The sequence below is a fragment of the Charadrius vociferus genome, unplaced genomic scaffold (assembly GCF_000708025.1).
Source record: "Charadrius vociferus isolate BGI_N301 unplaced genomic scaffold, ASM70802v2 scaffold635, whole genome shotgun sequence".
In the NCBI taxonomy this organism is placed as follows: Eukaryota; Metazoa; Chordata; class Aves; order Charadriiformes; family Charadriidae; genus Charadrius; species Charadrius vociferus.
The window spans coordinates 187,816-204,175 of NW_009648436.1; the positions used below are offsets into that span (position 1 = coordinate 187,816).

Sequence of the window (16,360 nt, forward strand, 5' to 3'; positions counted from 1 at the left end):
GATCCCATCAGGGCCCATGGACTTATGGATGTCCAGACTGGCCAAGTGGTCTCTGACCCGGTCCTCCTCAACTGAGGGGAAATCTTCCTCCCTCCTTCCTTCCCCCTTGCCTCCAGGGTATGGGATTCATGAGGGACAGCTTTAGCCGTGAAGACCAAAGAAAAGAAGGCATTCAGTAACTCTGCCTTCTCTGCGTCTTCCACCACAAGAGCACCCATCTCATTCATCAGTGGGCCTACATTTTCCCTAGCCTTCCTTTTCCTATTGATATACTGAAAGAATCTCTTCTTATTGTCTTTAACTCCAGTGGCCAAGCTGAGTTCTGATTGAGCTTTGGCCCTTCTAATTTTCCCCCTACATAGCTTTGTTATATCTTGATAATCCTCATAAGATGCCAACCCCCTTTTCCAGAGAAGGTAAGTTTTCCTTTTGTTCTTGAGGTCCAGCCAAAGCTCTCTATTTAGCCAGGCTGGTCTATATATTAGCATAAAGGATACATTGTTATTAAGAGAGCTTATAATGGTGCTACAAAGGTTTCCATGTGATTGTAATAGAATATCCTTAATACCTACACTAGAAACCCCAGAAATAGAACTAGAAATCCCAGGCTGTTAACACCTGTAGGTGAACACCACACTAAGGCGGTGGTGGTATCATTTGGTTAAGCTGTGCCACAGTGAACCATATAAATTTGAAAAACTTACTCCTCACCTAAAAGCATTTCAGTTCGCCTCATCAGTGCTAACTGAATCAGCTGAACTGGTCATGTCGTCAGATACCCACCATCTGGTAGCACCTGTGATCAAATGCAGACTCAACACAGTGGCATGGTGTATTTTGCCCCAGTTTATGCCTCAAATTGCCACTGAAGTAATAGGTGTTCCAGGGTTTCACAGGCTGGACTTTCTTTCCATTTTCTAATTCTCTGCTTTAATGATCACATTCTTCTGAGATAGGTTGTGACTGTCATATAGATAGGTTATTTCAATGTTCTTACTGACAGGCAGCAGGATTGCTGCTCTCACAAAGATCAGAAAAGCCCTTCAGAAGCTCTTAATTTCTATTTTTTCCTCTCCAAGATGACACCAATCAGAATGGAACTGCTACTATATGACTGCTATAGAAAGTATAAAGTTAAATATTGCATTTTGGCCATATCTTGAACTGAGAAAGGAACAAAGAGGGACACCGTTCTGTTTTTATCTAAATAAATGAAGGGCCAAATAATGAAACAGAAAAACCTCTGTCCTATAAACACTTTTTACACAAGAGAAGACTTCCAAATAGTAGAAGCAAAACATTAGCAGGAGAAGTCAAAGGATTTATTCAGCAATCAATGCGTATGTGAGAATTACCTGCACCAGTAGTAGATATGAGTTTGGGCTTGCTGCGTGCTCCATCACCTTTTGTTGTATAGGCTGTCACAGTGAAGGAGTATGTAGTTTCAGGCTGAAGCCCAGAAATTATCATTTCCTAAGATGAAAAAACACAAGAACAATTTATTAAAAATAGGTTGTTTTCCAGGAGAGCACGGAATCCTTCAGACAACCCCTGCATATTGCATACAATGCACGCGCTTTTGTGCTACTGGCGGTGATAACAAGCATTTGAGAGCACCCGCAGACTGTTTTGTGTGAAATACTTCACAATGCAAGATGTTTCACTCACTTAAGCAATAAAAGACAGCACACTTCTAAATAGCATGCCTCAGGCAGTTTAAGGCACAAGGCCAAAGGCTTAGTGGTGTGAACAGTGAATAAAGTCTTCTGAAATACCTTGCCTGAGGAATACTACTAATATTGTGAAATGCACATGTACGTAGATATGAGAAACTCTATTTAACTTAATCATTTACAGGACATCACTGATATAGTTATAAAATGCCTAGTAAGTGTTGCATTTGTATCCACACTTTGTAAGTAATGATGGCTTAGCTGAACAAGAAAGCCTTGTTACTTTCATAACACTTTCATTGCAACCAGTGTCGCTGGTGGGACTGTGCATCTAAATATCTCAAAGTACTTCAGAAACTACTCACTCTTCCGGTCTAGAAGAACTACCTAAAACACCATTAAAAATCTTGTCAGAGAACAAATCTGATGACCCTCAAACTAACAACAACAACTACAAAACAAGTAGCTCTTCATCTAGAATAAGTGAACGGGAGCAAGATCAAACTGTGAGTGTCAAAGCAAGGGGAATCTTTTTAACACATGTGCCTGCACATAGACGTAAAGACACACAGAAGATGGTGAAGGGCCAGACACCTGAAATGAAATAAACTTACATCATGCTATAAGGGCAGCCAGAGGAATTTAAGCCTTGACACTTATGATATAAATAAAATTTACAGGCAAATATAAAAGGACAGTATTTGGAGGCAACTGACTGGCCCAAAGTTCCCAAGTTGTCTGTTTCCAGTCTGTAACTACTGGACTACTCCTTCACATTTTCATGTGCCTGAATGGATTTACACTAAATTTCACTGCTGCCAGAGAGACAGTATATTTATGTGTCTAGAATAAATAGCAAATGTGCAATCACACACCCCTCAGATGCAATGACCATAAAAGTTAATATAAAAATTATGGGTCAGACTATCCACAGTAAATGGATTTTTTAAGATAGTGGGTATGAGCTTAGTACAGCTGTGATTAGAATTCAGCATTGTATTTACAGTCAGTTATTAGCAATATAGAGATAACAAGGTAATGGCCAGAATGAATGGGCAAAATAGTTCAAATAAAATAAAAACACATTAAAAAAACTACAAGAACCAAACTCTCCTTAGACTCTGTCTCAGAATTGAATTGACACCAAATGCCAAAATCGCTAAGACAGTCTGTTGCTCTTTCATGAGGCAACTGCACCTGATATTAACAGCAAAAAAGTAGTAAAAGGAAAAAAAAAAAGCTGTACTTTTTAACAGGTATGAAGATATTATCCTCATCTAAACCAAACAGCACTTCATGGTGTAAGAGATATGATTGTTCAGAAGTGTGATTTGGATACAGCAAACACTTTTACTTAGGCATAAACACTGCAGGGCATTTGACTTTCCTGATAGCATACAAAATACATTTATCAAATTACCAAAAAGAAAGCACAACTAACCTCAACTTTCAGCTACACAAAACACTTTAACCTTAAAATGAATACAGAAATATCTGACTATTGCTAAGCAATTCTGAACCACTTTTATTTTTCTAACCCCTTCTTGTAAAGAGGAAATTGTGAGGCAAAGTTAGTGACAGCCATCAAAAAGAAGAAAACACAAACCAGTTCTGTACATTTTGGCATCATGCTAAACCCAAGAACAAGCAAGCAACAGTAACCCCCACTTTCCATGGGAAATTTAAAAAAAAGACAGAAAAAGTGCCATAACGGAAAAACCTCGATGTTAGGAGCATGCGTTTGTGCAAATGACAAAAAAAAGGACAACCGAAGAAAACTCAAAAATATAAAAGGAGGCTACAAGCAAACAAGCAAAAAGAAAAAAAAAAAATCCCAAACCAAACACACACTGTTTTTCTGGCCAGTCAAAAACTACTCACATGTTCAGTAGTATCATCATATTCCCACTGATTGAGAGTAAAGAATGTTGGAAGGAAAAAGAAAAGAAATGAAGAGATTTGTAGCCTGGTTGAGTTAATGTTTTCTTCTTAATAGTAAAATAAATATGAATGATGTCTGGAAAAATCATGTACAATTTGAATTAATCACGTATAATGACGTAGAATTTGGTTCTTGAAATCTGGCCAGGCATTTTTAATTCCATTTCTGCTCTCCCTAAAAAACAGCCACTTCTCTTTCCTTGGGAGATGAAGGAAGTGATGAATTCTCTTGCACCATGTAGTAATATGTTATAATAGATTGTACCAGTAAAAGCTACCAAGGCAGAATTCAAGCCCACCTGCTTTACTTAATCATGTTACTAGGCAATGAATTCGATGACTTTTTTAAATTAATAGCAGGATCTTTCAGTCTTGAAACCTAACCACACTGATCTTTCACCATCAAGGTCTTCGTACTTGCACAGGCCCTGATCACATGTATCACAGAAGCATGACAGGCAGGAAGGTGTGGCAGGAGGAGAAAGGAGGTGACTATCCAGAGTGGACCAACAGCAAACAGGCAGGTCAAATTCAAACTTGGCAAAAAAAGAAATATGGTTTTTGCCTTTATGATATTTGGGGTCCAATATCTCATCTAGTCTTGCGTTTTTGACCTCCTAGTGTTTAAAATTATTTTAAACTACGACCACACAAAGGTTGAAAGTGAAAAATCTGTGCAAGGAAGGGGGGAATCAAAGTGCAGCAGCATCTCCTTTTCCATCTCCTCTCCCTTTTCCCTTTCCCTTCCCACCTCCCCATCTGTTTCCATCTCTCCTTCCACTGAATTTAAGCTGTAAGGACACCATGTTTTGCAAAATAGGTAAGTACATAGAGATAGACAGACAGACTGGTAGCTAAAACTGCAACAAAGACCTCCAGGAACAGAGAAAATACTTTGAGAACAGGATCATCAGAAAAACACAGTTGTAGCAGACCTGTTCTCAAAACAGGTATCTGCAGAGCTGAAATTTAGAAGTAAGACTGGAAGATAAAACAAAAGAAGCTAAAAACCATTTATTTATTCACATAAAATGCTTAAGAGGCAAATTTAACTCTTTACTTTACACAAGGTTGATTATTTCTTATATTTCCAGTCATTCCAGTCATAAATTGAGAGCTGCAAGTGAGAGGTGTGTACTTGATAATAATTTCAAAGTAGGATGATTCCTCCAGGCCCAGGAGATTTGGGAATCTTCAGTTTTACAGAGCACTAGTGTATCCCAATCAGTAAAATCCTGTTTTAAAAAGCTTTTTAAACTTGATGTGATCAAGGTTTTTCTGTCATTATGTCTCATAATTTATAAAGCAGATGGGAAATTTTGCAATATAAGTAACCCTATATCTATTTAAATTAAGCTCCTCATTTTATTGCACAGTTATTGATATGAGTAATGACAAGTATAAATACCTTGGTGATTTCTAAAGTTGCACTAATAAATTCATTTCCTGTGAAACGTGTGGTGAGGTCGATACACGCTAATGACAGAAACACTGTAATAATGGGCTAACACAGACTGCTGATTATTTTAGGTTCTCCACTGAAACAAAGAAATATCGGGTGGGTGGATCAGGCAGTGCACAGTTTGCTACATTGACTGTGACCTGGCTCAGATCTCCCTGATGCTTTAACACTTCAGAGCATAGGTATAGGTTGAAGTCTCCGGGTTTAAGGAAGCCAGCAGAATGACAGAGCTTAGCATTCAGTTGCACACCTATACAGAAAAGGATGCCCAAGTCTGGCCCAAGAACCTTAAAATGTAAGTATTCTGAAAAAAAAGTTTTTAAAATAGAGATAAAAAAATGTTAGCTGGTAGACTGAAATATAGAATGGGAAAAAAAAAAAGCAAGCAGTTCTGGATAGCTCTCTGGTATACTAAATATTTTCAGTGTGAGGCAAAAGAATATAAAATGCCCTATTTACCTGTGCATCAGCCAGCATGATGTCCTTCAGCGTGGGCTGACCCTTTGGCTCTCCATTTTCCATCCTCACATAGTGGACCTGGTATCCTCGGATCTGACCATGCTGCTTATTGGGTACAGGTGAGCGCCATGACACTTTAACAGCAGTAGAGTTGACAGCCTCTACCTCGACTTTGCGAGGAGGACCACTAGGAACTGGAACAACATCATTGGACAGAAGAGAATTACAGGCACCTGTCCCACCCATGTCTTTTGCTTTATTTTTTAAAAGGGCAGACTCACTACGTTTTCTTTGAAGAATACAAATTGTTCAACAAATGAAAATGCTCAACCAATCTGCTCTACCTCTCAGTGAAAAGATCAAAAAACATGACTGATGCAAAAAATGGAAGAAAAAAGAGTATTAGAGAAATAGAAAAACATGTAAAAATGTACAAAAGCCAAGGAAGATGCTTTGAGATTCAAAGCATTATAGTACAAAGAGATATTTTAATCATTGAAATAATAATAATACTATTAATAAAACCACAAAAGATTTTTTAAAAAGATCCCTTATTTTTGTTTGCTAAGTTCTTTGTTTCTTTTTTTTTTTTTTCAGTAGTATAAAAAGGAGGCTGATAATAGGGCTGTCTTCTGTCACTTTCAAGCATGGAAGAAAAGAAAATGTGTGGAGCATCAGTTTTCCAAGATCAAAAACAAAACTCAAAAAAAAAACAACCCAAGAAAACCCAAATCAAAAAGCACAACATGGAACAAAAAAGCAGTTAAAAAAAAAAAAAAAAAAAAAGAACCAAAACCTGAAAAAAAGTTCATAGACATATGTGTTTAAAAATAACAATGACTGTAAAAACAAGGAAAAGGCAGAAAGATTTTCCCCTGAAAGTTATTTTTATTGAGAGTTATTTTTATGTTAAAGAAGGAGCAAGAAGGATATGTATGGGCTCATATGGGCAGCAGATTCATGTCACTCACAAAAAGGTACTTTCTGTTAAAAAAAAATTAAAATACGAAATATAAAAATGGTGTAGAAAGGACAAGTCTTTGATTAAAAAACTCAAAAGGTGCTAATATCTGTGATTTGGGAAAAAAGAGGAGCAGAAAAAAATATTGTTAGGCTATACAAAAGACAGCAGATCGACAGAGAGTCATAGAGGCGCAAACTGGTGTAGTGGGGGCAACATACCATCTTCATCTGTCCGAATCAATACTGCTAAGCTCTCTGGGCCAGGTCCAACATCAGTGTGGGCAGTCACAGAGATCCGGTACTCAGTCCATTTTTCCAGCTGTTCCAAAAGGTATTGGGTACTGTCCGAGGAAATTCCCAAAATTTCATGGGGCTTGACATCTTCTCCATCAATCCCAATGTACTTGATGGAGTATTCAGTGATAATGCCGTTCTGTTTTTCCACCGGTGGAGGTTTCCAACTTACCAAAATGCTAGTGGAGCTGGGGCTTGTGCAACTAATGTCTTGAGGAGGAGCTGATGGCTCTAATTTCAGTAGTGGGTTAAAGGAGGATTTGAGTGAAAGGATAGGAGTGATTGAAAAAAATGAACAAAAGAAAAAATAAAAATAAATAAAAGACAACCAAATGAAAATAAAAAAAAAACCAAACGAAAAAAAGTAGAAACTTAAAAAAGCAAAACGTCAGATAATCATATGCACCTTGGCTTATTAACATGAGGAAAATGAAAATGAATAGACCAACTAAATGGTGAAAAAGGATGTAGGGGATACACATGAAAATGAAACCTCAAAATAATATTACCTACCTGTAATTAAAATTCTTCTTGAAATAAAACAAAAACGTGACACTTCTATGACTACTGATCTATCCTTATAATCATAGCAATTAGTGCAAGTAATAATAGTTTAAATGACATGAGACGTATTTACTTAAAAATTTGGACATATCCCCTTCAAGTGTGTTTACTTTCTTTGAGAAAAATTCTCTTTTAACAGAACTCCTAAAAAACTTGCAATAATTGCTAGAAATTGCTCCACAAATTGCCATTTTTGTTGCCTCCCCACTCTCATAAACAAATTATTATTTTTTCAGGTTTTGTTTTGTTTTGTTTTTTGTTTTTTTTTTATAACTGAGTCTGCCTGGCACAAGTCAACCGCAAATTACATTTAAACGGAAAGTGTTTACTGAAACATCTACTGTAGCCAACATAGTAAGAGCATGCAGTCAACAGAAGACAAAGAAAGTCTTAGTCAAAGATTTACCTACCAGGAAAAAGTGACAGGCTTGTTGATTCTGACTGTAACTTGTACTTACCCTAGATCAGCTGTCAGTTTTATTTTTTTAACTCCTCTTGGAGACACCTTTGCTAGCAAAGAATTAAATCCTACCAGTAATGTAGGTAACTTCTATAGGGGGAAAAAAAAAAAAAATCTACCCCCAAACAACGTGTCAAGAAAGCGGGTATTAATTTTACAAAGAGAGTTCACAAACTCAGCACATCAGAACGGTGAGAGATTCTGACTTTGTTTTGTCTCTTGTCACCAGCACCAATCTTCCAGAGCAGAAGTGTTCACCTTTACTGATTTTCACTTGAAGGAGTCTGTTAGCATATTTACCTTTTCCAGGCTCCAGAGCATTTAAGCATCTATGTCGTTCCATTGCTCTCAGTGAGGCAATTCAAGTACTGAAAGTTAGGTATGCATTTATGTGCTTAAATGCGCTTTGACTTAGCAGAGTCTATGCTTACTAACTGAGATCATTCAGAGCAACAAAAAAGGAGACATAGTTCAAATTCACTGGCAGAAACAGTGGACATTGACCTCTTTCCTATTTCTGCCTTCTCTCTTGTAAGGAAAACACAAATTTGGTGTGTAAGATCTTTATAGTGCCTTTGTGTGGGTTTTTTTTTTCTTTTTTTTTTTTTCCCCCCCTGTACTATTTTCTTCCATTTCTTAAAGGAAAAAAGAAACACATGGATTTCTGGTACTTATACTAGGCACATCAAACAAAATTAAAGCAACAGAGAAGGCCTAGGACCCTGCTGTGACCTATTGCATTTACACATGTATCTTTTGGTTCCCTACGGCTCTTCTACAGGCATCAATGGCTTTTTACTCAGTATGGTACACTGCTCTTCTGAAGGAAAAACAGGAGGGAATGTACCAGCATTTCAGCTAACTAGAGGAGGTGGATGGGGGGACAGATGAGAATTATCACATTTGGGTGGGTTTTTTTAGGCTAATTCAGTAATCAAGTACTCAAAACATGTTGGTCTCCTTCTACCATCGACTTGTGCAGGAAGTAAAATACAAGTAAAATGTTCCTTAAGGATCCTATATGTAAAGAAATAAATCCCTGTAGCGTCTTCCTCTGAAACCAAGATGAAAGGCAATAGCGTATTTTCGTGAATATTGCTAATAAAGTCATAGAAGTTTATTAATTTTTAATCCATTATACTCTGAAAATGCAAAATGTTGCATTTATGTAACTAAGGATAATCTTTAGGCTACTTGTGTAACCAGTTTTATTAATGCATAGACTTTTTTCTTAAAATACACAACCTTTGTAAAAAAGATTTTGTAATCTTTTCAGCAGATAATCAGGGTCTGCCCACTGAAATCAATTGGATTTTCCTACCATCTGAAGGCATAAGGCTGAAAAAAGCATAACATATTCTTATATTCAAGAAAGGAAAAATGGCTATGTGCTTATATATGGAACATGCAACCTTGGCCCCTAGATGTTCATTTTGTATGCACAGTCTAAGCAACCTTCACCCCATATAAGAGAATGACCTTTCTAAATAGCTGAAATGGCTCCCAGAATAAATAGATACCTTTTTCTTCATCAAATTAACTGATTCTGGACTACTAAAACTAAAAGATGCCTTGCCACTCTCGCTAAAACTAGCCTTGTGTTATATAATCATCTTTTGTGCTTATTCCAAATGCCTTAGAAATGCTTCAGAAGCACGTTTAGCTTTGGTTAAAGGTCTGTGGCACTGTATCACTGTATCACCAGTCACATTAATGACTATTAATACAGAACACTAACAAAGAATGATGGTGTAATCACATCTGTCATGACTGCAAATTAAAAAGTTTCATGTCAATTGAGAATCAGAATTTTCCTTTTTGAATATTATTATTTTAAGAAAAGGAATTTAATTTAAAACAAATAGAAATAGAATTGCACTACATTTTAAAAGTACACAGTGTAATGCAAACTGTCAGGAAAGCATAACTTATCAGGAAAGAGTAGCACTTCTGGACATCATCCTTGAATATCTGATTGTTTTAATTAAGTCTTAATTTAAATATTTTAAATTGTATATATAAATTCCTGACAAATTTTTTCATCTCATTTGCAGACAAATGTGATGAGTCTCATGACATAGTTTCCATAAGCATAAAGTGAGAAAAATTATTTTCTACTGGTGTAAAAAATGACTGGACATCATAAAAAGCCTAGACTAAAAAAATCTAACATAAAACCAGAATGATTAATTACTATAGAAGAACAGTTATAAGGAAATTTTTTGTACAGTCTGAAATATTCAACCTGACCCACTCTACGAATTTTTTGTACTTCAGGGAGATGCTGCAGGAATCTAGTATTAAAGGACACTGCAGACTGGGCAGGTGGAATTTTACAGGTGGAGGACTGTTATTAATGTACATCTATTGCATGATAAAACATTTTATTGCTATTATAACATAAAATAAAATACTATTATGACAGTGTAATAGTGTCTCTAAAGACACTCCTTTACAGAACTTTTTTCTGATACTGTAAGAGCCACTTATATATTAAGTTGATCACAATACACCTACAAAAATACAAATTTTAAGCATTCTTTTGCTATATTAAGCACCATGAATGCTGTATTTTTATGGTTTTGCATTATTCTCTGTTGCTGCTTCTCTGGGCTACTGAGATTAATCTCTTTGAGAAATACACGGCAAGGCAATAAAGCTAGCAAGGAATGACACCTACTTGACTGCATGGTTCTCGCTGAGATTTCTGCTGTCGAAGCACCCAGGCCTTGCGGAGAACGTGCAGCTAGACGGAATAAGTACAGGCTGTTTGGCCTTAAGCCTTGAAGCCGATAAGATGTCGTAGGTTCTGTGGAAACCCGTTGCTAAAGGTAGGTAATAAGAGGATGTCTTGATTAATATTCAGAGACTCTGAATTCCCTGCGTTGCCTATAGAAGAAATGCTTTTATACTCTGGTGATAACCCCACTGAGAAAAATTTGAATTTGAGAAAATAAATCAGAACAAAACCAAACTAAACCAAAACAAAAATGAATACATTACTTTCAACAAACACACATTAAGGAACATTATTTTTTAAATTTGACAGCTTAATGGGTGAAACTCAGAGCCAGAAATATTGCTTGACTGTTTGAGGACCTAATAGCTGTGTACAAAGTATAAAAAGCTTTTCAGACAATAACACATGAACAAAGCCTTACCTACAGTTACCTCTTATGACAGTGAACTACAGGGTTTTATAATGGGCGTAATCTTGGGTTTAACCTTGTAGTTAAATTTGTGTTCAAATTATTAAGAAGCAAATTCTTTCAAAGGGTAACTTATTAAGCAGGGGCCTGCATCCTATTTGGAGGTGAAATAGGGATCTGGTCCCCTTCCACAAAATAAGTTTATGCATTCACAGTATGTGTGTGAAGCTGCTGTAAACATAAGCTCGATTGAAGCATCAGCAATGAGTTGATGATGCAGGAGAAATCAATGAGGCTGACACTCTCCTGCTGCCTTCTGAGATGACTGGCTTCTTTCTTTTGTCTGGGACACCTGGCAATATCACATGGTTTCTATAACAGAAGAACAGTTTATTCTAAAGTCTGCGGTACCAACACTACAGAGGCCCTCAAAATGAAAATTCTTTAAGAAATAATAGTACAGAAAAAGTCCACAGAAGGCTTTTATCTTTAGAAAAAAAGAATATTTTCTTCTCAAATATTATTGAAAGATTAGAGAAGCTTGAGAACTCTCTTACATGGTGGCAAAGAGAAACAAAAATTCTCTAAGGCTGAAAATAGACTTCAAAGTCCAAGTATAAGTGCAAAAAATCTTAATGAGTCTGTAACATGCCCCAAAACACTTCTACTTCCAAGCATTTGTAGAGGAACAGGCTTGGAGAGACACGATCAATGTCTGAAATGGAATGCAACTTCTGCAGATGACTCATTGCAAACAACAGCAAAGTTCCACTGGCTGGTAACCATCAACAGCTTTTTCTGGTGTTCACACACTCTTAGTCTATCCTTAGGCGGACTGCTGTGTTTAATGAACTGGTAAACATCAAGGTATTTATACTAAAGAAAGTTACTAATCCATCAATTCTAAATCATTGCGGCTTCTTATGTCTGACTCATTAAGAAGTATTTAAAAGATGTATACTTTTTACTTACCTCCTCCCCGTGCTCCCCATCTTTGTAAACCAGTTCATAACTGGAAATGGTATCAGAGCGTGGAGGTGTCCAGGAAAGTAGTATGCTCGTTTCAGACTCAGGTTCTGCTTTGAAGTTCAATGGCTGACCAGGCACTACAGAAAAAGTTGAGCGGTGTTCCTAATTGTTTATTTGGCTAGTTCAACACTTATCTTTCAAACCTTTTAAACTATTGTCTGAATATCTCACAGAATATTACCTTTATTGAACTTACTGAACTTAAACAAATCAATTAATGGTACTATGAAATAAATTAATCTGAGCTCAGAAAAAGAATGATATATTTAATTCACACATTAAAAATTATCAAGGAGTTCAAATAAATGCTTTGCAGTATAAATAATGCACACAGAACTGAAATGCAATTGAACAGAAGGCTGGTGGTGAATAATCGCAATCTAACAACCTATGTGTGAAATGGCAAATATATACATGTATGTATGTGTGTGTATATGGGGAAATGTTATTATTACATAAGATTGGCTGGAGTAATCAAGAAGAAAGTGTTAAAACCATTACACACACTTCCAAATCTGAAAATGGTTTGCTTAGCTCATAAATAACTAAGATACTAAACATATCCTGCTCTTTAAGAAGACACCTAAATATTGAATGATTTTGTAACCTGAAAAAGTTATACCCTACTGAAGAGATCTTCAGTAATGATCTCATTAAGCGACATATTTCTACCCTTTTAAAGACTGGTATTTTTACCAATATAGCTGAATTTCTAGTAACAACACCATCTACTTAAAAGAAATAAAAATGCAACTTTGATTCCACTAGTCAAGAACATTCTCTGTTGATGTGCCTTGTGTAACAGTTACAGAAACTATATATAGCCTAAATGTTATGTGCATTTATTTCTGCAAATCTATGGCAAATAATAAGGTTGACTGGGAAAAGATGACAAAATATAACCCTGTCATTGGAATTTATACAATAATTTTGGCACACAAGTTCTAATGCATTACTTTCAGTTAATAGTGCTGTTGATAAGGCATGAAACAGTATTCCACAGCATTTATAGCTTTTCAAGAATAAAATATGGGGCATTTTTATTTTTTTTAAGAAAAAAAAAATGAAATGCACTTCTTAGCACATACTAAGAACAGGTGTGACGAGTAGGATGTGACAATAACGACTATTTCACAATTATTTTTCAGGGCAGAATTTTATTATAGCATTACAAATATGTTTCTTTTGTATAGTAGAAGACTTAAAAACACAATGGAGCAAATGGTAAAAATAATTTGTGATTGTAATTCTTATCTTCCCCAGACTTCCACAGAATGTCACTCTGAGGATAAAACTGCCCTTGTGTACACTGGTGCAGGTTTGACATTTAACCCTTTAAACAGACAGATAACCTGTCAACATGAGGTGTATATTCAAGCTCCTGTGTGGAGGTTGCAAGTCCCTACCATTTACTTTTTTTTCTTTTCAGAAACAGGACAAAATACAAAAAGGAAAGGTGTAGAAGGAAATTGCCTATTTCTGATGGAACGAGTGAGGGTGAACAGAAGACCAAGTCTCTTTACAGGAAGAAAAAAAATAGGAGCAATTAGCTATTTTTCTAAAGATGTCTCATGTAAAAAGAGACCACTTCTTGAGTACTGCAAAGTGCAAAACAGAATCACAAAGAACAGGAAGCAATTACAGGAAATATCATCAAAGTATTTTTGACATAAATACTTCTAATTTTATCCTTTTAAGGTTGAACGGATTTGAAATTAAGAGGGAGAGAGTGGGATAACCTAACTTTGAAACAGATTCTGAAATACCATTAGATCAAACTTTAACTTGGCTAATCTATAGCCTAGTTGTATAAATGAATTTACTAGGTGAACATTACAATTTTTTAGGTTAGCTGCTTCAAAACACTCCTGAGTAATAACCAGACAACAGCTGCAGATTTGCCTCCTGTTGAACATGGCTTAAAGCAGATGTGGAGCCCTACTGCAGGCTTGCCAAAACTTAATAATAAAATCTGGAGTCCAGGCAGCTGGTAGTGTTTAGTTTGCTACAGGTTGTTCCAAACGTATCTCGTGAAGCTGAGGGGGGTAGGCTGTAGACATTTTGTTTGCTTCATCTGACAAAAAGACAAAAACTGGTAAAACTGACCTCTGGAAAAATGATTTGCTTCAAAGCAAATTTGCTTGTATCAAAGAATAGGGAAAAAAATATTTCAGCAAAGTAACTGAGCACCACGGTTGGCGTTAAAAATCACCCTCGCCTGGTCATGGAAGGTCAAACAGAAGCTTATGGTATCTGCACCATGCTACCCATCTTGACATCTCTGCCAGTGACCTGGAAGACGGCATGGAGGGCACGTGTTCCAGGTTTGCAGACGACATCAAGCTGAGGGGGACCAGTCAACACTTGAGGGCCAGGAGGTTAAAAAAGAGATGGAGATAGGGGAGGAACAGGTCGATGGCTCCCCATGAAGTTCAGCAAGCCCCGTCTCAGCAACGCAGGGCCCTGCAGGGATACAGGCTGGGGATGATGGGGCCAGGGAGCAGCTGTGGGGAATGGCCCTGGGCCCTGGCAGGCAGTGATCTGAGCCGCAGCTAGCTGCGCACCCAGGTTGCAATAAGGGCCGGCAATGCCTGGGGTAGTGTGAGCAGGAGAAGACACCGAGAGCCAGGGGAGGGCAGGGACTGTCTCCGCTGCTCAATGCCTGTCAGACCACATATGGGTACTACATCTGGTTTTGGGCCTCAGCAAGATGGCTCTGGGCTCTGGCCCTGTGAAGAGAGGCTGCAGGACTGGGGATGGTTCAACTGGGAGAAGGGACAGCTTTGGGGGTACCCAGCAGCATCCCCAACACTGATGGGACGGCATGGAGAAGACTCAGCCAGGCTCTTCACAGCGCTTCATGTCAGGAGGGTGAAAGGCAGCAGCACAAGCTGAAACATGAGATGCTTAGGCTGCAGATAAGGAGAAAGCTTTTTCCCCTTGAGAACAGCCCAGTGGTGGAGCTGGGGCTCATGGAGGTTGGACTGTATCCATCCTTGGGGGGTTTTACGCCACAGTGGGGTGAAGCCCCAAGCAGCCCATGGCTGAGCTTCCTCTGGGCAGGGGCTGCACCTGGTAATCTCCCCAGAAGATCACCCTGCCAGCCTGAATCGTCCTGTGATGCTATGTACAGATACATGAATTGTAGAACGCAGCCAGGTAGTAACAGTAAATGACCAGTCAAGCAACCCATATGAAGACTGGTACCATCCGTTATGATAAAGATGGCAGCAGATGGAGAACAAAGGGTATTTCCTGTCTGTCTGCATGTTGTAAGACCCTCATCCTCCAAGTATTCCTTTCAAAAAAAAAAAAACCCTTTATGATCTGAGGTCTGCAATTCTCTCATTTTATAAGAAAAGTTGATGGTTAATTGGACTTTCCCAAATGGTGTTTGTCAAAATAGTATCTTACTGCAAAATCTATTATCCCCTCACATTTTTCAACCACAGTTAGGCAACTCTGAAGCTGAAAACACTGATAGAAGATAGAGGTGACAGGGAAATCTACATCGCTCCAAACAGATAGAGAAGATGGAGAAGAAAGAAAACAAAACCAAAATAACAGAAACTAAACAAACTGTATTGCTGATAAAACTCTGGTAGAGAACCTAAGGTTTAAGCCAAAGAAAAAGTACCAGATAAGAAAGTGGAACAATAACTTTTAAACTATTTAGGATTTATGCCTAGAACACACAACATCTGTTCAAAAAATTCTTCAGTGGCACATGGGAACTAAGCCAAGATGAAGGAGCTGACAAAATGTACTGGTCTCCTTCAGGGACGGAAAAAACCCAGGAAAACTGGAAAATCTATGTAAGTGGACTTTATACTCTTGCTGAAGTGTTTTTAATTACACAGATCAAATTTAACTTTCCATATTAGTGCTGTACATGGTCAGCTCACTGAATGGGATCTTTTTGCATGAGCATTCTCTCATATTGTCTTTTCTGTCTCTTCTGCTTTGAGGTCAATGTGCTCTGCAAAGGTACATTAAAACCCACAACGCTCCTATGCAACAAGTATACGTCTTATTTCTTGCTTCTAAACATGACATAACTTACATAGCACCCATAATGAAATACTAAAATGCAGTGGCAAAACAAAGAAAAAAGTCCAGAATTACTCTTTTCAAAACTTCATACCAAGTTTTACACCTTTGTTTGCTTAGCTGTCTGCATTTTTTCCCACATAACTTGAAACAAACAGATTGCTGGACCTTGTCCACTCCTGCATATGTGGTTCTATGTCCATCCCTGATTCAAGTGCCAGAACAGAATCATAAAGTGGGATCTCAAATCCGATGGGCACTTTTGTTCACTACACAGCTCCTCAGCTGGCTAAGTTAAACAAAAAACACTCCAGGC

The 16,360-nt window shown here is 37.6% G+C and overlaps 1 protein-coding gene across 1 annotated transcript in view; it reads right to left on the reverse strand.

Moving 5' to 3' along the window:
• Positions 1 to 16,360, reverse strand: part of PTPRD (protein tyrosine phosphatase, receptor type, D) — a 284,005-nt gene that overhangs the window by 109,010 nt on the left and 158,635 nt on the right. The window contains exons 11-16 of the mRNA XM_009885407.1: positions 11,938 to 12,071; positions 10,497 to 10,641; positions 6,718 to 7,023; positions 5,536 to 5,729; positions 3,555 to 3,581; positions 1,356 to 1,473 (exon numbers count right to left, since the gene is read on the reverse strand). Of these exons, the coding sequence (XP_009883709.1) occupies positions 1,356 to 1,473; positions 3,555 to 3,581; positions 5,536 to 5,729; positions 6,718 to 7,023; positions 10,497 to 10,641; positions 11,938 to 12,071 (924 nt within the window). The remainder of the gene's footprint in view (positions 1 to 1,355; positions 1,474 to 3,554; positions 3,582 to 5,535; positions 5,730 to 6,717; positions 7,024 to 10,496; positions 10,642 to 11,937; positions 12,072 to 16,360) is intronic.